This window comes from Telopea speciosissima, chromosome 8, assembly GCF_018873765.1.
Source record: "Telopea speciosissima isolate NSW1024214 ecotype Mountain lineage chromosome 8, Tspe_v1, whole genome shotgun sequence".
Classification (NCBI taxonomy): domain Eukaryota; kingdom Viridiplantae; phylum Streptophyta; class Magnoliopsida; order Proteales; family Proteaceae; genus Telopea; species Telopea speciosissima.
The window spans coordinates 4218461-4243384 of record NC_057923.1 but is presented as its reverse complement, the minus strand read 5'-3'; the positions used below and the strand labels follow the sequence as shown (position 1 = coordinate 4243384).

At 39.2% G+C, this 24924-nt stretch overlaps 2 protein-coding genes across 3 annotated transcripts; both read left to right on the top strand.

Annotated features, from left to right (window-relative positions):
• The first annotated feature begins 5590 nt into the window (after positions 1 to 5590).
• On the top strand, positions 5591 to 24221 carry LOC122671210 (REF/SRPP-like protein At1g67360). 2 transcript variants are annotated; one of them, XM_043868317.1, is made up of 4 exons: positions 5591 to 5595; positions 22539 to 22556; positions 22661 to 22885; positions 23649 to 24221. In XM_043868317.1, the coding sequence occupies exons 2-4, from the start codon at positions 22542 to 22544 to the stop codon at positions 24042 to 24044; spliced, it is 636 nt and encodes a 211-aa protein (XP_043724252.1). In that variant the 5' UTR covers positions 5591 to 5595; positions 22539 to 22541; the 3' UTR covers positions 24045 to 24221. The 2 variants fall into 2 exon arrangements, with proteins under 2 accessions (XP_043724252.1, XP_043724251.1); XM_043868316.1 differs by lacking the exon at positions 5591 to 5595 and adding an exon at positions 5698 to 5704.
• On the top strand, positions 12399 to 17565 carry LOC122671206 (meiosis-specific protein ASY1). Its single transcript, XM_043868311.1, has 22 exons — positions 12399 to 12508; positions 12610 to 12666; positions 13276 to 13372; positions 13473 to 13541; positions 13640 to 13732; positions 14021 to 14144; positions 14219 to 14288; positions 14394 to 14435; positions 14531 to 14659; positions 14742 to 14855; positions 14946 to 14988; positions 15085 to 15123; positions 15269 to 15393; positions 15496 to 15508; positions 15628 to 15704; positions 15798 to 15905; positions 16020 to 16170; positions 16268 to 16350; positions 16445 to 16502; positions 16893 to 17050; positions 17169 to 17306; positions 17423 to 17565. The coding sequence occupies exons 1-22, from the start codon at positions 12506 to 12508 to the stop codon at positions 17474 to 17476; spliced, it is 1845 nt and encodes a 614-aa protein (XP_043724246.1). The 5' UTR covers positions 12399 to 12505; the 3' UTR covers positions 17477 to 17565.
• Positions 24222 to 24924: the final 703 nt, after the last annotated feature.

Sequence of the window (24924 nt, the reverse complement as noted above, 5' to 3'; positions counted from 1 at the left end):
GTTGCATTACAAAGAATGACGTTGCATGCAACTGAATGTTGAGAAGAAGTCCCATACATAGACATTTGAGTAGGATAAACATGTGACTCTTTGAATAATGATAAGAGTAACCATTAAAGTAACCATTTATGTATAGGGCGACCAGGGAAAGAGGCTGACCTAAAAGAAAAACAAAAACCGAAGCACGTTTGTTGAACCAAAGGGCACTCAAATAATGCATGTTCCACTGTTTCATCAACAAGTCTTGAACATTGTCAGAGTCCACAATATGTCGTTTCTTGAGATTAACTTGCAAACACAACAATGGCACCAAGACAAGCTGATATAAGAAAGATTTAATTTTGAGAGGGCCCTCAGAGGTTCAAATAAGCTTCCAAACCGATTTCAGAATAGCGCATAACTTTCTTATGGAATGGGAAGTAAAGGGGGCAAAATATTCAACAGATCATTAAGCAGACTTAATTAAAAATAACCCTTTGATGGACGAAACCCATCACAAAATTTCTTTACTTCCTTCAGAGCTCAAGGCAATCGAAAAAATGGCTATCACTTCATGAGGAGAAAAAAAACATTGGAGTTTTGATACATTCCAATACTCAGCTGGATAGATAAGGTTTGAAACCTATGCATCAATACATGATGATGGCCTCAAAGATTGCACCTTATAATCCTCTAAAGATGGGACCCAAAGGTCTTCCCAAATATGAATTTAGCTTCCATTACCAACCAGCCGCATCTGTTATTTTTCAATAAGTAATCTTCCGTTTAGAATACTTCTCAGCTCCAAGCCCAGAAGGGATAATGACCAATGGATGCATACGAGGAATCTCCATCTGGGAAATATATACTTTGAAAAAGACAAGCCCATAGAGATTTCGGCTATTAATAAAATGCCATCAAAACTTTTTTAGCATAACATCATTCTGAAATTTGAAATCCCTTATGCCTAGCCCTCCCTCTAATTTAGGTGTATGTAACCACTCCTAGTTTAGCCAATTGATTTTTCTTACTTTATCTTTTTGGTCCCACAAAAATATGCATATCTTACCATATGAGTTTTCATATCTTGTATATATGCTGACTAAGATAATTGATCTTGATTGATCCTGCTTTGATTTTTTCCATTATAACTAGCACTATCTTAGGATGTAATTAGTCTCTAATTTGGGATGATTGATCCCTTGTAATCATGTACATATTTACCCCTTATATCAATGGAAGAAACACATAAGTTTCCATTCAATTCAATATTGCATATCTCCTTACCATATGCTTAACATGGTATCAGCTTAGACACGATTCTTGGGCATTTTCCTTTCTCTTTTCCAATGGGCGATCCCACAACCCCACTCCCTACCACTACTACCACCATCTCACCTACCTCTCCTTACTTTCTTTATAGTTTTGATCAGCCGGGTACAACCCTCATCACCCCGCTGCTTGATGGCGACAATTTTCCCACTTGGAATCGCGCCATACTAATGGCTCTTGAAGCCAAGAACAAACTCCAATTTCTCGATGGTTCCTTGCCCAAACCGGAGCCTACTTCGATTCATTTTGCCTCTTGGATTCGTTGCAACAATATGCTTTGTTCTTGGATTATTCACTCCACGGTTCCGACTATTGCTCACAATATCCTTTGGTTCGACACTGCTCGTGATGCTTGGCTCAACTTACAGGCTCGATTTTCCCAAAAGAATGCTCCTCGGATTTTTTAAATATGACATTCCATCTCCACCTTGCGCCTAGGCCATGACTCCATTTCGGCTTACTATACTAAACTCAAAGGTCTTTGTGATGAATTTTCTTCTTATTGCACTCTACTGACATGCACTTGCGACACTGTTACTACACTTCATGGCTTGTTTGAATCCGATTCTCTCATGGATTTCTTACAAGGCCTCAATGATTCATACTCAACCGTTCGAAGTCAAGTTCTTTTGATGGACCCTCTTCCATCGGTTGCAAAGGCCTATTCTTTGCTATTACAAGAAGAGTGCCAACGCTCTATTCAACCCACTCCTGCCCCAATGACCGAGTCCATTGTAGTTGCCGCCGGCTCTACCAAAGGAACCAATCAGCGCTCTAAACCTCTTTATCACTGTACTTTTTATGGCAAAGACGAGCACTCTGAGAGTCGTTGCTTCAAGAAACACGGGTATCCGGATGGTCGGACCCCGCGTTCCACCACCACTCGTGGTGGTCCGTCATGCCCTATTGCTCCTCTCTCTACCGCGGTCTCCTCGGCACTTGCATCTTCCGCCCCACCTTGTCTGTTAAACAAGTCACTCAGCTCTTGCCATTGATCAATGTCGGTAACTCTCATCCTCTTATATCACTTGCAGGTAAGTTTTGTTTGGCCTCTTCCTTCGGTTCCCCCCTTGGATAATCGATTCCAGGGTAATCGATCATATCTCTTGTGATTTATCCCTTTTTTTCAATATTTTTATTCCATCCCATGCATTACCTATCACTTTACCTAATGACACCCAAACCCCTGTTACCCACATAGGTGATGTTGTCTTAAATTTTTCTTTGACTCTGAAGCATGTGCTTTATGTTCCTACTTTTCGTTTTAATTTGCTCTCCATTCCTAAGATCACTCCCAGTGCTTCTTGTGCTGTTATTTTTTCTAATTCCTCTTGTCTCTTTCATGACCTACGCTCGAAGAGGACTACTGCGATGGGTAAACGATGTGGTGACCTTTATTTCTTGGATGTTCTCCCTCGCTCTGATACCATGTTAAGCATATGATAGGGAGATATGCAATATTGAATTGAATGGAAACTTGTGTGTTTCTTCCATTGATATGAGGGGTAAATATATACATGATTACAAGGGATCAATCATCCCAAATTAGAGACTAATTATATCCTAAGATAGTGCTGTGTATAATGGAAAGAATCAAAGAAGGATCAATCAAGATCAATTATCCTAGTCAGTATATGTGCAAGATATGAAAACTCATATGGTAAGATGGTATCAAAGCTTGTCCACTTACAAGGAGATCCATGACTGGTTATTGTATTCTTCTTAGTTCGAGTCCTATCTCCTGAAAGACCAAGAAGCAAACCACTGTATCACGCTCCTCTGTCGAAGCAGAATACAAGGCTATGACTGTTGCCACATGTGAGCTTGTCTGGATCTCATATTTGTTGAAAGACTTAGGGATCATATCTCATTCCCTCACACCATTATTATATGATAATCAGCTGGCCCTTCACATTGCATCTAATCCTATTTTTCATGAACACACCAAGCACATCGAAATCAACTGCCATGTTGTTCGTGAGAAACTTCAACAAGGATTCTTACGGCCAACCAAAATTGCTAGTTCAGACCAATTGGCTGACCTCTTCACCAAGGCACTCGATCGCAAACCATTTCATTATCTCAGTTTCAAGTTGGGCGTTTGTGACCTTCACGCTCCAACTTGAGGGGGAGTCTTACCATATGAGTTTTCATATCTTGTATATATGCTGACTAGGATAATTGATCTTGATTGATCCTTCTGTGATTCTTTCCATTATAACTAACACTATCTTAGGATGTAATTAGTCTCTAATTTGGGATGATTGATCCCTTGTAATCATGTATATATTTACCCCTCATATCAATGGAAGATACACACAAGTTTCCATTCAATTCAATATTGCTCATCTCCCTACCATATGCTTAACATTCTTACCATATGAGTTTTCATATCTTGTATATATGTTGACTAGGATAATTGATCTTGATTGATCCTTCTTTGATTCTTTCCATTATAACCAGCACTATCTTAGGATATAATTAGTCTCTAATTTGGGATGATTAATCCTTTGTAATCATGTATATATTTATCCCTCATGTCAATGGAAGATATACACAAGTTTCCATTCAATTCAATATTGCATATCTCCCTACCATATGCTTAACAACATACAACTTTGTTCAGGTATTCAAGAAGTCCATTAGGTAGTTTAAAACAAGCCATTGCTTATGTAGGAGTGGTCATCACTATTGATTTAACAAGCACCCCATACCTTATAGGAGACATAATATTTTCCTTACAACCTGCTATTTTCTTTAACGTTCCATCTCACATACCTTATGTTATACATAAAAATGGTCTACCAATAGATGTTCAACAAGTGGTAGAAGACCAAGTCAAGAAGGAAGATTATGGTTGAAGCTAGTATGACCTATTGGGATTCAAACTCTCTCACCACGTACACACCACAAAGAGAGGGACTCCCCACAAGGAAAGGGAGGTAGGGTACAAGGTACAATACATTTAATTACTCTCAAGCTCGTGGTCTTCTAATTTCTAAGCTCGTACTATTGTTGCTTAGATTTCTAACTTAAGCATCGGAGAGTCCCACTCGGAGTCCATTCCGACCCTCTCTCTTGCTAGGTTCTTCGTTCTTGGTGCGAAAGTCACTCGACACGATGATTCGAATTCCAGCGGCAACACCTTGGAAGGTAGACATTTTTATTTTTTCCACCTCAATTGGAAGCTCTAAATATCTATCCAATTTCATAAGGCCCCTAACTCCAATAATTCCAGCAAAAATTATCTAAAGGTGAGTTGGTGTATATTCAAACTAAAATTCGTCAATGACTTTTGAAGATTAACTAATTAGTCAGATGCATCACAAAAATAAGTCAAGATTCTCTTTATTTCTCAAAAGAATGGTGTTCTGCCTTTAAAAATAAAAGGTAATCATTTGCAAAAAAGAGTAGGTAATAGCTGGACTCTATTTCCGAACTCAGATATTCTGAATGGAACAAGAAAATGCTTCCCCTCGAATCAAAGATGTGAGACACTCTATACAGAGAATAAAAAGCACTGAAGATAACGAATCTCCTTGTCTCCAACCCCGAGAAGGAATAATATGACTTTTTTGAACTCCATTCAATAGGAAAGAGTATAAAATCATGGACACACTGCATGATCATCTACACATATTTGTTACATAACCCCATACGGGACAACATATTTTGCAGGAAAGTCCATTCAATTCGATCACACGCTTTTTACATATCTAGCTTAAAAGAAGCCAAATACTCTCTCCTTGTCCTCCTCATCTTCGTATAGTGATATAGCTCATGTGCAATTAACAAATTCTTTGAAATGCTACGATCTTCAACAATTGTGCTTTGCTCTAGAGCTACAAATTTCCCAATGAACTTATTCAATCTTCTAGCCATAACCTTTTAGAAAATTCTATATGTTACATTACATAATCTAATACGTCTGAATTGGTCCATTGTTTTAACATTGGCACTCTTTGGGATAAGAATAATGTGAGTATGTTTTAAATCCTTTTGGAAGAATCATGTCTCTAAGAATGATTTCATAGCAAGACAAACATCATCACTAATTATATTCCAGTAAGATTGAAAGAACACCTACGACGTACCATCTCAACCTGGGGATTTTAGAGGCTTCATGTTGAAGGCTGTCGTCTTGACTTCCTTATCAGTAATAGGCTTGCATAACTCTCTGTTCATTTCATCAGTGAATTGATGAATTATAAACTTGAGAGCTTGATCTATCTGGTGAGAACCCTCCGAGCTAATGTACTCAGCGAAAACAAGATTAGAACATTTGTTCATTGCAATATCCAATCATTCGAGTTGCAATCATGATGTTCGTTTATGTGTAGGATAAATTGTTAAAAATACCATAATATTGTAGCATTTTTTGTGAAGAACAATTGTGAATTTTATTAGTCAATATTGTCTTAATTAAACTTTCTCTCCAAAGAAAGAGTTGCTTGTTGGAGAAATGTACGTAGACAATCCAATTAGTTTGATGTCTTATATCTCTTTGTTTTCCCTATAAATTGGTAGTGATGAGAGTTATTAGGGTTACTAGGAATTCTTCGTAAATACAAAGAAGTAAGAAAAAGAGAGCTTATAACCCTTTCTTAATTTCTAATAAACTACTCTCATCACTCTATGGACGTCGACACCATATTAAACCATCTATATCCTTGTGTTGTGGTCATGTGATTGTTTCTTCTTTCTTTTTTGTTTTAGTCTTTACATCTTGTATATGTTTTCATTTCTACAATTGGGAATTATAGAGTAATAATCTCACATTGGTTGTCACATTTGAAGTCATAGGTGTGTTTTCTCAACCTATTGATCATTTCAACTAGTAGTTTGAATTGAGTTATACTCTAATATGGTATCAGAGGCACTCTCGATCATTTTACATCACGTGTCTTCTCATATCCATGGTGTCGTCTCATTTCGTCTACACATGAAGGATGGTTGGAGTTTGAGCTGTTGATGACAATTAGAGTGTTTTATTGAAGTGCCTTAGAGCAGAAGAAATGTTCAAAATGGACCAAACTTTTATTGCATCGACCGTTTATTGATCATACGAAATGCTTGTAATGGAAGCGCCTTTTGGTGTGGTGGTGGCTGCTACTGCTGTAGAGCGATGACCTAAGTCAATGGAGAGGTCATTGTTTCGACTCTCCCACCCACCCCCATTGGATGGATAAACATCCCGTTATTCCCCCTTGCCCTCCCCCCTCTTATGCCCCCACCCTTGGCCACCCTTCCTTGAGTTGGGATGCCAATCCCTAGCGGCCCATGGTGTTATACCCGTACCCTGAGAATATAATTAAATATTATTTCTTCCTCGTGACGTGTAGATACTGCTACCATGTATGTTGGTGACCTGTTCTCCATGATGGTCAAACATAGCTACAAAACTATTGACCACAGTACGGGCTTGCCTATGGAGGAAAGATTCCTCAACCGACGGTGGGGGAAATTCGTTAGCGGTGACTTTGTTGATTTTCCTCCAAGTATTAGTCCGGGAAGTGAAGAGTACCGGAGAGTGTACCCCAGAGCGTCGCCTCACTTGGACACCTCGTTCAGTGATGAGCTTGACACTGTCGTTGCGAGACTATTCGGGTCATGGGTGACAAACCATGATAAGGGAGATATAAGTTATAACCTTTAATTTAATTACTTATCCCTCCCTTCGGTGTCCTCGAAGTGCGGGTCGGGGTTTGAACCACCCGAGTATTTATGGTTGAATAGGGAATACTTCAATTGTGGGTCCCACTTATTTAAGGGAGCGTGTGATGGGCTTATAATCCCATGGTGGATGGACCCATCCCTAAGTGGGTTCTTTTCTATTTGAAACCAGTGGGTCGATCCATTTAACCCAATAAGCCCATTTAACTTAATAAACTAAAAATGAGTTTCTATTCTAATGTTATCCAACCAAATGGGTCATAAAGTCACATTTGCCTGTTTAGAACTAAAGGCATTTACTTCTCTTTATTATTCTCACCAAACCTAAAACGTGGAGGAAGGAGAGAAGGGAGAAGAGGTGTGGAGGAGCTTGATAGAGGGCTTGAGGATCTTGCTTCTTGGAGCCTCAACATGGGTACCACTTCCTTGAGGTAGGTAAGCCTTTAAAGCCTTCTTCCTTCTTTATTTTGGATTTTGGGGTTTGGAGATGGGAGAGAATCGGCCTAAGGTTTATTTTGAGACCCAAGGATCGATGTGAACTCATGGTCATGATCATGGTGGAGCTATCTTACTCCTTTGGCTAACCTCAAGGATCCCAATCCCATCCCAATGGAAAGACCTAGGGTTTCTATCCTATTATGCCCTAAATGAAGTTCTCCTTGCTTTCCTTTATTGAATTCTTAGGATGCTTAGGCCTAATGAGGTCTTAGAACCCTAATGTGGCAAGGAGGAAGCTCTCTTAGTGTTTCCTTTCCTCCAATCTAATTGGAAATGGAAGCCTTGATGAAGAATCCCTTGATTTTGGGATTTGGAGACATGTGGTTTTACCTGCGATTTCAAGACCTACGAGAAACCGCCCCTGCAACCACCCTGAGACCATCCTCTTAAGAAGCTCTCGGTTAAAGTTGCTTTTAGATGTGATTTCATATACCTTGAGAAAACACCCATAAGATTGCACCTAGCAGAACCCTTCTTGAGTCCCTGTTAAAGTCGGATTTACATGCGGTTTCATGTTCTGAGAAAAACCACGCATAAAACCGCCTGTTCCCAGAACTGCTGACATTTAACCTTGACCCGCTGTTTTGACCATAACTTGGTCTACGCATATCGTATTGATATGATTCAACTTGCGTTATAAACTAAACTCAAAGGGATACAATTATTACAAAGAAACCTTGGACCCAATATGAATATGTGATCTTTGAAAGTGGATTCAAACCTGACTAATGTGTTTAAATATAAACTTTAGAATTTAAGTTATATGTCGGAGACCTTGCCTACTTCGTAGCTATTGGAGTAGAACTTATTAGGGTTTAATGGAAGTTTAATTACAACCTAAGATGCCCCTAATTATACTAATTAATTGATCTATTATGGTGCCAAGATCTACCTTCGATACCCTTAAAATCCTTTTCCCTCATTGGTTTTGGGTTGGAAAACTTTGGAAATTAAGGTTGGACCTTAAGGTTCCACGTGGAACCTAAGGGGTGACCTTGGTTCAATGTTGGACCTCATTAGTGAGGCCTTGCCTCTAAGTAAAACCCTAAAAACCCCTCCTTGCAACCTTATTGCTTAGTTTGGGTTTCATTACTTAAAACCCTAGAATGTGACCTTTGGGAGTTCAATCCCTTAAGTTCTCTACACCCAATGAATTTAATGATGTAACCAGGCCCTAGTGGATCCTAGAACACCCTTCCCTTATCCTTGGGACTTAAAGATCCAAGTGGGACAAATTGGGTTAAAGAACACCCTCAAAACCATATCATGCCTTGATCAAATGCAAGGGCGGATGCAAGGCTCTGCCTACAACCGAGCTTACATCTGATGCTACCCTAAAAGCCTACGGGCTGTGTAATTTATGGGATTTCCCCTGAGGGACTTTCCCCCACCCTTTCTAATACTCTTCTACACTATCCTAGGCTTCATTAATTGTATGAGTAGAAGCACTTAGCGGTCATTGAACGACAAATCAAATCAACGGGACATGAACTATATTGTGAGTGGGGATTGGATCTTGTTTTATTTTGAGTGTTTCTATGTTTAATTGTTGTGCTTGATGCATTCATATTATGTGATGCACTTCATGCATAAATACATGTTTGCACTGTTTATCTATGAATGTGTTCATGTGTGTGATAATTGATGACTTTGTGTTACAAATGTGGTTGGAATTGTATGAGATGATACTGTGGTTTGTTTAATGTCTTTCTTCATATATTATATTTGTCATGTCATGTGCCGTGTCGTGCTGGTACTCGGGTACTAGATGGTATAGGACGTCGATGCGCCCAGAATACCTCTTGATATGATTGTTTTATATAGTATGTTGCATATTTGATTGATATTTGTGTTAAAGGGATACAGAAGGTAGATGTGTAAGTTCCTATGCCATATCACCTTACTGATAATCCAGCCCGGGGATCAAGAGTAAGTTCTGGTACTGTGGTTGAGATTATCGGAGGCTTGCTAGGAGACCAATGGTGTGTTCTGGGATCAGCAGGCGTCCACTGATGTAGTTAGGGGTATATCGTTGGGGGATTGAGGGTGTGTTCCGGTACCAGGGATATCTTACTATGTCGTAGATTAATGGTGTTGTATCATTGGGGATCGAGGGTGTGTTCTGATACCAGGGATACAATTTCATTACTCTACACAGCAAAACATCCATACATACATTACATCTCGTCATCATAATCATCATCATTATTCATATTACATATCATATTGTTGTGTTTGTTACATGACTTTAAATCGGGTTTGATGTTTGAATCATCATTGGTGGTATGGGACGTCAAGGATGTTTGCTCATCAGGTTCGATTTGCAGTCTTATATTTGTTGTGTGTGTGTGGATTCAATTTTTTACTCTTTGAGCTAGTGCATCCTAGTCGTACCCTTTTTATAGTATTTTATCCCTTGTCGGGATGGGGGTGTGACACATGGGCCATAATAGGACCAAAAAAAAAAGAGGGTTAAATACGCGTACCCCCCTAAAATGCGCTCAATATTCCTCGTACCCCCCTAAGGTTCTGATAAGTCCACGTACTACCCCTACTTTACCCCCTTAAAGCCATTTAAGTCCATACCAAACATTAAATGCTGTAAAATGATCAAACTACCCTTGCTTCTATCTTTTCTAAAACTTGAAAAGACCTAATTGCCTGACCTATTTGGTAAAATTTGAAAAGACCATAATACCCTCATCTTCCCCAAATCATCATCTTCTTTTACAATGTAAATACCCAATACCACCACCACCGGCATCCACCATTAACACCATCACCACCGTGAAGCCCCACCTCCAACTCCTCCTCCTCTACCAATTCCACCACCGAGTCCCCCTCCCTTGCCTATTCCTCTACCAACACCGCCGCCCTTATCATTAAAATTCAGGCAGCCATGGCAGGGATTGTAGTTCCACCAGTTGGCTGAAGCTTCGACGAGTTCATTTTGTGCACAAATCAATTCGACGGTCGGCTTCGTCGACTTAGGGTTTCTCTTTGAGATGCTTCGGTACCTTCCATGAAATTAACTGTTATAGTGTTCAAAGATGCTGGAGGGTGCGACTTTGGATAACATCGTTTTGATATCTCCGATGAGTTCTCGGTTAATGGTTCCCACAAGTTTGTGATTTAAGGCTACTCCCTTGCGAAAGGGATGGGAATCGGCAAGCACATTCCGAGCGATAATTTTAGCGTTGGAGGAAATCAGTGGGTGATATATTTTCAGCGTCATAGGATATCAGGGAAGAACCCTAAGGATAATTCAACCTATGTTTCTGTTTTCATTGCACTGGCGAGTGAGGGTATGGACGTCCGAGCACTCTGAGCTTACGCTTGTTGATCAGAGTAGGAAGGGAAAGCATAAGGTTCATAGCCATTTTGATCGATCTTTGGAGAGCGAGCCGTATACCTTGAAGTATCGAGGGAGTATGTGGTGAGCTTCATCAATCACCCATTTTCCCCTTCCTGTGTTGGAAACTGAATTTCAGAAAATTTAGGTCTATGAAATATTCTATCTTTATATCCTGAGAGTCTGAGACCATCAAAAAGAAAAGAAAAAAAACACCCAAGGAGACATTGTTAAGACTTAAATTTCAAGTTGAATTCTTTGTACTCAAAAAAGGGTTTTGTAAATTTGGAACCAAAAGTTCAGGATTTTAATTTTCCACTCCAAAAACCTTCTCTTTCTCTCTCTTCCAATGTTGTTACATTAAAGAAGAAGAAGAAGAAGAAGAAGAAGAAATTCCAAAAGGGTTTGGAATACTGGAGACCTCTTCCAAAAGCTTATACCTTCGAACCTTACCTCTGAACACCTGTTTGATGATCCCACTCTTTTGGATCTCCTCCGATTTGGTCCTTCTAAGCATCTCCTCCAAACACCCACTTGCTATTATCCTCTTCCGAGCTGCCGTCGATGATCGATCCGGTGACCTCTGTTTCTTCATTGGACTCTGTAGATGCAATTGGAGATGATTGCCTCTTTGGGCCTTCACACCCACAAGCACATCATTTCCTCTTTGTGCACAAAATGAACTCGTCGAAGCTTCAGCCAACTGGTGGAATTACATCCCTACCATGGCTGCCTAAATTTTAATGATAAGGGCGGCGGTGTTGGTGGAGGAATAGGCAAGGGAGGGGGACTCGGTTGTGGAATTGGTAGAGAGGTGGAGGAGTTGGAGGTGGTGCTGGAGGTGGGGCTTCACGGCGGTGATGGTGTTAATGGTGGGTGGCGGTGGTGGTGGTGGTATTGGGTATCTACATTGTAAAAGAAGATGATGATTTGGGGAAGATGAGGGCATTTTGGTCTTTTCAAATTTTAGCAAATAGGTCAGGGCAATTAGGTCTTTTCAAGTTTTAAAAAAGATAGAAGAAAAGGTAATTTGGTCATTTTATAGCATTTAATGTTTGGTATAAACTTAAATGGCTTTAAGGGGGTAAAGTAGGGGTGGTACGTGGAATTTTCAGGAGTGAAACGTGGACTTATCAAAACCTTAGGGGGGTACAAAGAATATTGGGTGCATTTTAGGGGGTATCCGTATTTAACCAAAAAAAAAAAAAAAACCTTATAATGGACCCTGAGAAACATAAGTGACCAACCCATTCCCAGGCACTTGTTATTTTACGATGTCCTGCGGTACAAGCCTGGCCAGCCCAATAACTTTTGTTTTGGTTCGGCCTACCCCTGTACAGCCTTAGCCAGGCCACTGTACTTCCCTACTCGAACCTCCTTAAAGGTTGGTTCTGACAAACGGAAACCGAACCAAACAGCCGAACCGGGGACTGGTGTTGAACTTGAACAGTTGGAGGAAGTGCCACTGTCGGTTATTGTAACCATGATCATGATTTACTTAACCATGGTCAGTTTTGGGGCTACAAAAAGCTCATGCCCTCTCATTCCCGCCATGCTTTTCCGCTTTAAACATTTCAGACGGATTTTTTGAGTTGTAAGCTCGGCTTGTAGCTCTCGCTCTCGCTCTCCGATTCTCCATTGCTCAGTTTTCGCAGTCAGGGAACGAGAAAGATGGTTAGTAGCGAAGGTTGATTTATTCATCTTTGAATTTATCAATCCTTTCGTTCTTCGATCTCTCTCACATTTCTGAGATTTTCCTCGGTTCCTTTTCTCAGGTTGTAGCGCAGAAAGTGCAGGAAGCAGAGATAACAGAGCAGGATTCACTGCTTCTGGTAATATGCTATTCGAATTGTTTTTGTCATTTACGTTTATTTTCTCCAGATTCTCCAGATTGAAACATTATACGAGTTCAAACATTTCAGATCGAATCCTAAACTGTTTACCTGATATTTATCTGCAAAATGTGTTACAATTGCAATTGGTTCATTCGTCTCTGAAACTGAAGATTGAACAGATATAGTTTCTAGCCTTATACGTAACCGAATTTTCATCAGATCTGAACTCTCATTTCTTCCAGACATCGATTTATGTCCGTTGAAGATCTAAAATTTCTAAAATAAGCTTGCATGACTGTTGATGCGTAGTTGATTAACCCCTATCCGTTGGAGTTTCTGATGGAAATGGAGGAAGAGTTGATCCATTAAGTGTTTCAAGTTTCAACATTAACAGATCTGGAACTTGCAGCTCTCTGTTTATTTAAGTTTCAGCATCAAGTAGTTGTTTATGATATTTGTGTAGATAAAGAGATTATTTAATAGTTCAGCGTTCCTTGCCGCTTTAGTTATTTTCTTTACACCGTTTAAACTCTACGTTCGTTCGTTTTAAAATATTTCTCTCTGCTTGTTGGATCTGATGTTCTCCAATGGTTTCACCATGAAAAGACGAGGAACTTATTGCGTATCGCTATATTCAACATCAGTTACATCAGAGGCCTATTTCCGGAGAAATATTTCAATGATAAGTCGGTTCCTGCCCTTGGTAAGCTATATACTGGTACATTAACCGGATTTCTTTCAAGTTACTTCGAAAATTACAAATCCTTCAAGTGAATCTGTATAATTATGTGTCCTACCAACAGAGATGAAGATCAAGAAGCTTATGCCCATGGATGCAGAATCTCGAAGACTCATCGATTGGATGGAGAAAGGTACATCGCATCTACCTATCAATGCAACCGCACTTTATTATAATGAAAATTTGATCCATTGATCGGGCCGATCTTACTGTTTTCTTCTTTTTTGTTAGGCGTTTACGACGCCTTGCAGAAAAAGTACCTGAGAACACTTCTATTCTGTGTCTGTGAAGCAGTGGAAGGTCCGAAGATCGAGGAATATGCATGTAAGTTGATTTTCTTTATTCTGAATACGTTGTGATGATAATTGCAAAATTTTAGAACAGACCGATCGAAATTTAGAATGAAAGCATTCTGAAGTTAACGGTTCATCCGGTGGCACCAGCAATCAATAGTCGAGGTCTTGTAGAAAACCATATAACCTCTCAATTGAACATAAGAAGCAGCAGGGACTAGAAATAAAAACTCCTTCGTTTTTGTGTTTTTTCATTCTTCCCCATTTGAATTATGAAGGGATATTGTCAGCACTTTAAAGGGTAAATCTTCTTTTGCAGTTTCATTCAGTTATTCAAATTCTGATTCCCAAGAGGTTTCGATGAACATCAGTCGCACTGGAAGCAAAAAGGGAACCACATTTAAATCCAATACGTCGGCAGATATTACTCCGAACCAGATGAAGTACGTAAATCTACTCTATCCGTTCCTCCCAGACTTCGAAAGCTTCTAACCTCCATAGTTCTATATATTTGTAGGAGTTCTGCATGTATGATGGTCCGCACACTTGTTCAGTTGATGAGAACCCTCGATCGGATGCCAGAAGAGGTAAACACAAAAAGAATTTAGCAGTTCTCATTTAGAATTTTGATTAAATGCTGAAGTAACTCTCTGACTGTTATGAGCGAGTAAACTGCTTGATCCGTATTTCAGCGTACCATTCTGATGAAACTCCTCTACTACGACGATGTGACGGTAATGCCCCTTATCGCAACTTCATCGTCATAGTCCATATCGCTTTTCTCTGTCTCTCTTACCAAGTACTAGCATCTTTGAAATATATTTCGCAGCCAGCGGACTATGAGCCACCATTCTTCAGAAGCTGCACGGAACAAGAAACCAATAATTCCTGGACCAAAAATCCTCTAAAAATGGAAGTTGGCAATGTCAACAGCAAGCATTTCGTATTAGCTCTAAAGGTGAGTAATCTGTAATCGTGTGGGCCAAACGGTTAATTACTGTAAGTTTTACTTCTTATTCTCACAGATTTGTTGTGTGAAGGTTAAAAGTGTCCTGGATCCCTGTGAAGATGAGAATGACATTCAAAACGATGAGGAAGTGAGCTTGGGAGCTGACTCTGCTCAACGAGATGATTCCTCCAGCTCAGATAGCGAGGCAAGATGCCCGTGCACCCATTGTCTCATTCGATGATCTTTCGCCATATTTTATTAGGAAATGACTCTCAGAATGTGCCGCACATTTCAGGTTGATCTTTCAGAAGAAGACCAATATATAGTTGCACCCGCTGGTAATTACTTATTTTACTATGTTATTTTTCGTTGTCTTCTCGCCTCTTTTGCGTGTCTAGAGTCAAAAGACTGAAAATAATGAGTCGTATTGACAGATAAACAAAGAACAGAAGAAAATGGCTTGATTGATGACGGTAAGTTCCTATTTAGTCCTCAATTTTCTCGTCTAAACCATAATTTTCATGAGAATCAAACGCGAGAACATTATTTTTTGGGTACTAAAGGCCAGTTCAAGCCCTGCAAACTTGTGTTTGGATTTAGCATTCTGTGCATGTTCAGACAATACACAGGATGATGCGGAGGACGAACAACAATTGGACCGGGTAAAAGATTGGGTCAGCTCTCGCCACATGGACACTGTTGATCTCACTGATGTTCTCTCAAACTTCCCTGACATCTCGGTGGTAAAGGATTACCGTCATTAGTGTTACCACTTCATCTTTTGCATGTTTCTATTTTTCGAGGTGTTTGGTGCCTGGTTCTTGACAAGGGTTAACGATTTGCAGGTTTTGACGGAAGGTAAATGGAGAACTTTTCCATGTTAAAGGCTAAAACAAAACAAAAAGGGTTCCACAGGTAATTCATGCCAGTTGTAGAAAAAACCTTGTCTAAATTTCCGTTGACTGCTTGCTTTCCAGAAATAATGGACAAACTCGTAAAAGAAGGTTTTCTGTCAAGGGCTGGAAGGGACATTTTCACCATTATTAAGCCACAGGTTTGTTAACCTCCACGAATCGTTAACTCAACGCTATTTCGACGAGCTCTCCTCTCCCTCTTATTCATCTCTTCATCAACAATGCGATTTCAGAATCTCGACTGTAAGTTTGCTGCCGTTAAAGACGAAATGGAGGCTCAAGAAATTCCACCTGGTGACGAAGTTCCCAAGAGTAGTAAAGACGATTACATGTACATGAAGGTGAATTATAAGAATTTACCTCTCCCACCCAGGTTTCCCGGTGGCCCCTTTTTAAATTATAAGAATTTACCCCTCCCGCGCTTGTTTACTTCGAGCCTTCCGATTTAATTGCAGGCTTTGTATCATGCTCTTCCGATGGAATATGTGACCGTACCGAAGCTTCAGAGCAAGCTTGAAGGAGAAGCCAACCAAGCTACAGTGAGAAAGCTGATCGATAAAATGGCGCAGGATGGATTTGTTCAAGGCAAAGGCAACCGAAGACTAGGTGAAATGCTCTGAAATTACGCGGGTTTGCATACGTCCACAGAAAATGTAGTAGAAGGGGTATATCGATGCATTCGTCATAACGAGGTTTGTTGCAGGGAAGCGTGTCATCCACTCGGAGACGACCAATAAGAAGCTGCTGGAGATAAAAAATGCCTTAGCCTTGGACAACAAAACCGTGGTATATACCAAAAAGCTTTTTGCCTTTTCTCCCGTTTTCTGCTAGGTCCCTTTGCCGTGACTATTTCGGTAATTGATTCACCTGTTTTGATTAGGCAATGGAGATTTTCGAGCCAAATAGCAAATCGAACGGTGCGGAACTTCAAACAACCGGTACAACAGCGATATTTACTTTCTTGCAAAGAAATTATCAGTATCTACTATCTGTGGCATTTGGGGAACTTTTGGATGCGTGATTTATAGTTTGGACCGAGTTTGTTTACACCCACAGTCAGAGTATTTTCGAATTCATCAATAGGGGTAGGAGTATGATTTAAGATTTGGTAATTGGATCAGTAAATTTGGGTCGAAATTAGCAATGCTGATCCCACCGATTCCAGCTGATTCGGATTGAATCGTCCCGATCCCATTTTTTAAACCTTGGGTGGGAATTAGTCGATGGACAAGCGTATGGTAGCATCAGCAGTGGGTATTCTTCCCACTCGATGGCTGAAGAAAACTTTTGCCTACTTTTAATATCTTAGTAAAATGATTTTTGGGTAGGGAGCAAACAAAGGGACATGTCCACCTGCGGTGGCCTCCGCTCCATCGGATCTGATCTTACACGCACACGCGGGAGATCCGACACGCATCAGAACAGTTCGATCAGGGGTGACCAGGAAGTAGGAGAGCACGGAAACACTCCCATGAGCAAGGCTGGGGTTGGTTCAGTCACTTTCACATCTCCTTTTATTATTCAATTTAGTTGGGGATTTCCAATTCGATCCTTGGTAAAGCTCAACCGCCTGTGATGAGAAACTTCTGCCAATGATTGTGCAGCCTGTGGCTTCTCGAGAAAGCGGCGTCCCGAGGAATGAGCACGATGGAGCAAACGGGAGGAACACTCACCGTGAGGAAGGTGACGCTGCCATCTGCAGTCGATCAACCCAAGAGAAGCGATCCAGGAAAGCGAGCACGGTGATTCTTGGCCCTCACCTGATCTCTAGATATGAATACTTTGCTATACACTGCCATATCAAAAACTCAGATGATGTTTGTATTGGGTTTCACTGTGTACTAAAATCATTTGGCAGGTTAAGGAGCCTATTCTTCAGACTGTGAAGCGCCAGAGATCGCAAGCCGTGTGATAACTGATAAGGAGATAAGAAGTAATTAACATTGGCATGACGGAGACATTGTAATTCGCTTCATCAAGTAATAAGCTCGCCAGGACTCCTTTTCTCCTCTCTTTAACCCTCTAATTGTAACAGCTTAACTACGTAGTTAAGCTTCCCCAATTTGATAATCAAACATCGTAGGTATGGAAGGAATTTCAACACGTCTGAAAGAGATTATCCAGATGGCCATGAAATTTCAGTTCACTTGGAGTTGGCGAAGTGAGAAATTTTTTTTTTTTGACGAAGTGAGAAACAAAATAGTAAAAATTGAGATCCTGGATCCAGTTGCCACATTGTCCTTTTACCAGAAAGGGTTTAAGTATTAGTCTAATCTAATTAATTGTCTTCAAAATTATTTGAGGAAAAAGAATGTTAACCGGTGTGGCGCCCAAACATGGGACCCTACGAAAAGGAAAGAGATCTCAATTTAATTGGTGTTTTCAATGCCCTCTCACAGGGCTCGTGAGATGATGCTTTGTCTTGTGTACTGGTTTAGATGCTTGTGTAAAGACCATGTGATCAAGTCAGATCTCTTGCCCAATTTTTAAATGTTCATAAACGGACAAAGTTTTCCTTGCCAATGCGGTGTAGGAAAACCCATCATCCTACGGTCTTAAAACGTCCCCTTATTTATGAATGGTTGAATATATTCTCTTAGGTTGTGGATTTTCAAACGCAATGCCAAGGATGTTGAAGGAAAACTTGGTCTTTCATGAATTGATTTTTTGAAGAAGGTTCTGCATGTTGGGGGGGGTGGATGGAGGGGGGGTTGTTTTCCCAAGAAATGGAAAGGGTGAAGATTGCCTTACCCCCATGAAAGGCAGTAATGACCACCCTAGTGATACTGTTAGACATTCCAATTGACCCTCGTGTGGCCCATGTATATTTATAGTTTCAAATTGATAGTTTTGGACCATAATAAGTTTTGGAATAACAAAAATTCGACAATAAAAAAATTGGATGGTGACAAAAATCGATAATAAACCCTAGGGCAAGAGGTCGTTATCTATTTGTGTATCTTTTACACTAGTGTGGGGGGTTAATGAGAACATGTGTGCCGGGACATATAGATGGATGGGTTTTTGATTTCACAGGGGTTGGGTGGTAAATCTGCATGCTCTTTTGTATAGGCGCATCGGCTACATGAACACGAAGAATAATTAGTTTGTCCTGATGAGCTTCTTCTAGTACCAATGTTGAGAGAGATAGAGAGAGAGAGACAGAGAGAGGCTTAACGACAGCTAAAGTCGGATTGTCAAGTGCAAACCGATTCCTACTAATCATTGATGGTGAAAGAAAACCTTTCGCCTACCAAAATACTAGTTAACTCGGTTTTTTTTATTTTTGGTTAATTTGGGTGGGTGGGGGAAGAAAACTACTGGTTACCTCAGTTTTTTTTTTTTTGATAAACCTGGTTACCTCAGTTAAGTACGTATATATTTATAACTTGCTACCTTACACTGACGAGAGGACAAAGATGCATATAAAAAATTCCAACCGTGTGAGTGTGAATGTGAATGGCATAAGATTCCAACTATGCCATTTGGATTCTGGACATAAGATTCCCACTATAATCCAGACGTTCTGATGTGAGTATATGTGGGGACCAACTATTTGATAGGTGAAGAAGGATTTACATTAGTGGCATCGTCGGTTAGGTTTTAGTTTAGTTCTTTATAAATCAAAGAAAATTAAAAAATAAAATAAGATACGCATTCTTGGAACATAGTTTAGGTCGATTTTGCATTTTCAGACGATAAAAACAATTATTTTTATTATCCGAGACTGCAAATCGACCTAGAATGCATTTCAAGAATGCCTACCAAACACAGCCTAAAGTTTCTATTCAGTTTCATTTGATTCTTATAGTCTCGATAATTCAATTTAAACAAAATAACATGTTGAAACAAATGAAGTTGAGAAGGCAATTACCATCTCATAAAGATATGGGAAAGAGATCTCTACTTGGTGGTGGTGTTTCCTACGCTCTGTTACAGGGCACCATGAGATGATGCCTCTGCCCCCTGGGTAGATACCTAGGCGTGCTCATCCATTGGCATAGACGCTTGTGTAGAGACCATTCGACCAAGTAGAGATCTTTTGCCTGATATGATATAGTCCTACAATAGCAAATTTGGTATTTTCTACACAACTCTGACAATGTCAAATTTGGTAGCTTTCTACAGAACTCAACTCAGGCACATGATTATATGGTTTAGTATGGTTTTGGTTTGATCTAGATTCAATGTATAAGGTTTACACTTCATTTGGTTCAACTCAAGCCATATGTTTAGTTTAAACCAAAATTGAACTACATCGAATAAATTTTCCTTTTCTAAAGTTAAAATCAAACCATGCATATATTTTTTGGGTTCAATTCATTTAGGTTTTACCAGTATGTTTCAATTATGGTACACTTTTATGCCATAATTAAGAGTGCCAATTGGTCTGATTTATATTTTGACAAGGTGAAATCAAAATTGAATCGGATAAAAATCAACCAAAAGCAAAATCATTTTGCATTCGATATGATTTTTTCGGTTTTTATATGATTTTCGTTATTCAATTGACAACCATTTTACATTTGGTATGTAGTGCTGATTTTGGAAAATGAAGACAATTTCAGCTTTTCAAACCTTACATATTCTTGTATTTCCCCATTCTCTCTCGAACTCCCTCACACATCTCGTTTCCCATGCCTGTGATATAATAATTAAAAACATGGCCCAACTTAGATAACGAGCAGAAGCGTCATTTGGAAGGTTTGGCAGCCTCTACTTGTTGGCAGCTCTGGAAAGCTCGAAACGACCTTCTGTTCAATGGTTGTATCGCGTCGCCAATGGAGATCAACGCGAGAGCTGAAGTTAGTTTTGCTGAATTTAAGCAGGCTCAAAGGAGAGCCAAGGCGACCATCACCGGGGGCTTACTAAGCACAACCACTTCTCTTGTCCCTCCATGGTGCCCTCCTACTGCGGGTACTTTCCTCCTCAACACTGATGCTGCTCTTAAGGAAGGTAGTGGAGGCTTGGGCTTTGTTCTTCGGGATCACAAAGGTGGTCTGCTTTTCAGTGCTTCTCAACCAGAGTGCTTTTCTTCAGTTCTTCTAGGCGAAAGCTTGGCGATTAGAGGAGGCCTGCTTCAGTGCATTGCGGATGGTTTTGACTGTATAAAGGTGGAGTCTGATAGCTCTGAAGCTGTGAAGTTTATTAATTAACACTACTACTCTTCCTCCTATAGAGTTCCAGCCTATTATTGAGGACATCAAATTTCTGAAGGCTCAATTTACATCTTGCAGCTTTTTTCATATTTCCAGGGAGATTAACAGCGTTGCTGACTCCCTGGCTAGGAAGGCAATCTCATTAGCAGGAAGAATGGACTGGCCTGTTTCCAACTCTTGGGTGTCTGATCTTTGTAAGACAGACTCCTTGCGCTTTTCCTGCACCTTTAATTAAACGTTTGATTACCAAAAAAAAAAAAGATATAATAATTAAAAAAAAAAATCATCACATTCGTCCTTATTTTTTTTATTGTTTTCCACTCTCACATGGTTCGGTTCCTTGTTTTTCCGATTTTTTTTTGATCCTTTTCCACTCCCACATGGTTCACAATTGTCATTTTTCTTTAAGGTTTACACTTCATTTGGTATAGTTCAAACCATATGCTTAGTTTAAAGCGAAATTAAACTGAATCGGATAAAATTTTTCTTTCTAAAAATAAAATCAAACCACATATATTTTTTTGTTCAATTCGTTTAGGTTTCATTGGGAGGCTTCTATTATGGTACACCTTTATGTCATAATTAGGGGCGTCAATTGGTTCGGTTCTAGTTATTTGGTCCGATGTATATTTTGACAAGGTGAATTCAAAATCGAATCAAATAAGAATCAACTAGAAGCAAAATCATTTTGCATTCAATTCGATTTTTTCATTTTTTTTTTTATTTGAATTTCATTATTCAATTCACAACCATTTTACATCTGGTTTGTAGTGCCGATTTTGGGAAGTGAAGACAACCTTAGTTCTTCGAAACCTATATATTCTTATGTTTTCCCCATTCTCCCTTGATCTCCCTCACTCATCCCGTTTCCCATGCTTGTGTGATATAATAATTAAAAAAAGACATCATATCTGTCCTTATATTTTTTCCTTTCATGTTCAGAAGTTCCTTAATTTTTCATTATTTTTTTGTCCTTTGCCACTCTCATATGATAAATTATTTCATCCATTATTAGCCGATAGGATTTTGTTAATCCATTTTAACATGACTTACCATTTTTAATTTATATTTAAACATATATATTATGTAGTTAGTCCAAAGTCAATTTATTTATTTTATGTTTCAAGTATGATGCAACAACAATTATTATTTATTAAATTAATTTTTTTTATTTATTAATCAATTGAATTGAAGTGTGAGCTAGTATTAGAGTGAGAAGTATCGGTTTCTATTCGATTTAAAACCCGTCGATTTTGTGGTGCAAATTTTAATCCAGTTCATTGGTTTGATCGTACATGATCGGTTCGGGTCCGATTCAATTTGAACACTCTTAACCATAATCACTATTGCCTAAACTGGGAGTACCGGACCGGATTTTGGAGATCAAATATTTGCTCACCACGCGTCCTTCCGAAAAGATCTCTGATCCAGTAGGAGAGGGACCTTGACAAAAGACAGTTGCCAACCTGGCCGACTTCCGGAAACTTCTAGCTAATAAGTCGGTAACTCATGCCAGTGGAGGTTATTACGGTCAATTCGACTTGAGAGTTGAAACCTTTGATTCTTGACAAAGATGTGATCTCAACCGTCCATCTACAATAACTAATAAATTCTATTAAATACCAAAAAAATACTTTAAATACATTTAACCAGCAAGCCATGCCACCGTGGTTGAATATTTCTTCCTCATATTCCGTTTCTTCTTCATTTCGGTTCCGACTTCCTTTATAAACTATCCTTCTCTGCAGTGTTCTTGAGATTTCTTCCGTAACTCGTAAGCGATTTGAAAGGGAATACTAAGGCGAAGTTCTGAAGATCATGGCTACGGAAACGGTTGGTGATCTCGATTTTTCTACTTTCTTTGTTTTATAGATCATTTCTCTGATTCAAATCGATTCAATTACTGATTACAACTCCCATTTAATGTTTCTGTGTAGATCGAATCGGAGAATCAACAATTGAAACATTTAGGGTTTATCAAGATTGCTGCTATTAATACCTTGATATGTGTATCAAACCTTTACGAATACGCTAAACAGAATTCAGGGCCTTTGAGATCTGGTGTTCGAACTGTCGAGGGTACTGTTACGACTGTTGTAGCCCCCGTCTGCGAGAAATTCAGAGATGTTCCTTACAATCTTCTCGTCTTTCTTGACAAGAAGGTATTTGGTCTTTCCACTCTTTGTAATTAACGACTTCTTCTGTTACTCAAATTTACAATCTTCTCGTCTTTCTTGACAATAAGGTATTTGGTCTTTCCACTCTTTGTAATCATCGACTTCGTCTGTTGTTCAAAATTGTCTTCTTTTGTTCTTACATTTTTTTTTCCTTCGAGGGTTATGTAAATCATTTCATTTAGGACTACCTTCTTCTTCTCCTCGACGTTTTTTTTTTTGAATAAAAAAAAAAACCCGTTGCTCTTTTACTTTGTTCTTTCGGATTGCCGATGCTAAAAAAAAAGAATCTTACCTTAATTCATCTTCTAATTAATGAAGAATTAGATTATTAGCTATGGTAAATTGGCATATATATGGTTGCTACAGGGTGTTTCATGGGTTTATTGGAAAAAAAAATCAGTTAATAGCTCTGCCGAAATGATTCTTTCTTTCATTCTTGCATCCTGAGGTTCTTCCCTCTTGATGATCTTCTTATGTAATGATACGTGACTCAACTCATCATGAGTTGGCTTGCTTCTGCTCATGTAATTTGGTTTCAGCCTAAATCCTTTTGAATGGACAAGAATTGTAGGCTTTTGATTTGATATTAAGCACCTTCTTGTGTCTTTTGTGCAACTCATCATGTGGTTTCCATCTTCCACACTGGTAGAAAGCTTGATTGTGTCTGTTCAAGTTTTTGGTCTTATATGATTTATTTATATTGCAACTTTGATGCAAATACCCTGCAAATTGCTTCTACCAATTGCAGGTAGACGAAGCAACAAATAAGTTCGATAAAGATGCACCTTCTTTGGCGAAGAAGGTTGTTAGCCAAGCCTCATGCTTAGTCCAGAAGGCAACAAAGGTCACCCAAACGCTTGTATCTAAGGCTCGAACTGGTGGTTTACCTGCAGCTATAAGCTGTGGTCTGGGAATATACAAGGAGTTTGTATTGGAACAATCGGTAAGGATTTGGTTTATGCTTCAGCAGGTTCCACACTTTAAGAGAGGAGCAGAGATGGTTGTTCCTACAGCTGCTAATTGCTCGGACAAGTACAACAATCTTGTCATGGACATGAGGCAGAAGGGTTACTCTGCATTTGGTTATCTCCCTATTGTACCTCTTGAGAAAATAGCAAAGACATTCAACAAGAAGGGTGAATGAAGCAGTGAAGGAAGGTGCAAAGCACAACTAGTATTTCTAGAGAGAAAGTTGCACATCAAGTAACTACTTCGTTTATGGTTTAGTTTGATTAGTTTGGGTTTGTGTGTGAAGATTTTAGTTGGGGTGGATAGAAATGTAATCTGAATTTGATCTAAAGGATTAAACTACTTGACCATCTTCTCTGTTTTGTTTCATATCTGCCATCACAACTAATACACAACCTTTGCTCTACCTGATTTAGGCTGTTCAAAATTTTGGTCATATATATTTGGTATGGATTTTGAATCAATTAACATTGATAAGCATAATGGAAATTTCAAAAAAGTTTGGATCATTCAACTCCCATGTAAAATGAAAGTAGGAACTCCTTGATTTTTAATAAACTAAAGGCTCAACCGTTGGCTGTAATATGAATGATAGAAAATGGGTTGGTGATCTTAAGCACTAGAATCACAACTGCAGGCACTGTAGGTTGCAGGGATTGCATGCACAGGGGTGGAGGCAGGTAGATGTTTGGTTAGATTCTCAAGAAGTGGTGGATTGGATTATTGGTAGATGTTTGGATAGATTCTCAAGTGGTGGATTGGCTTAAGCAATAAAGGATGGCTTTGGGAGAGCTATGCTTTATTATATGATATATCCTGTCTAATGAGAACTTTTATCTATGTGTATATTATTAAGAAATCTGGAACTGAAGTGTATTTTGCACATAAGTGACTTGGAGCTATTGATGAGCGTCTCTCAACGCTTGTCACTACTTATGTTCAAGATTTTTTATTTTGTTAATATATTTTTTGTTGATTCCATAAATAAAAAATATATCACGTGACATCACTTGGGTTTTTTTCTTTTTCCTTTTAGCTTTTCATATATTTTTATC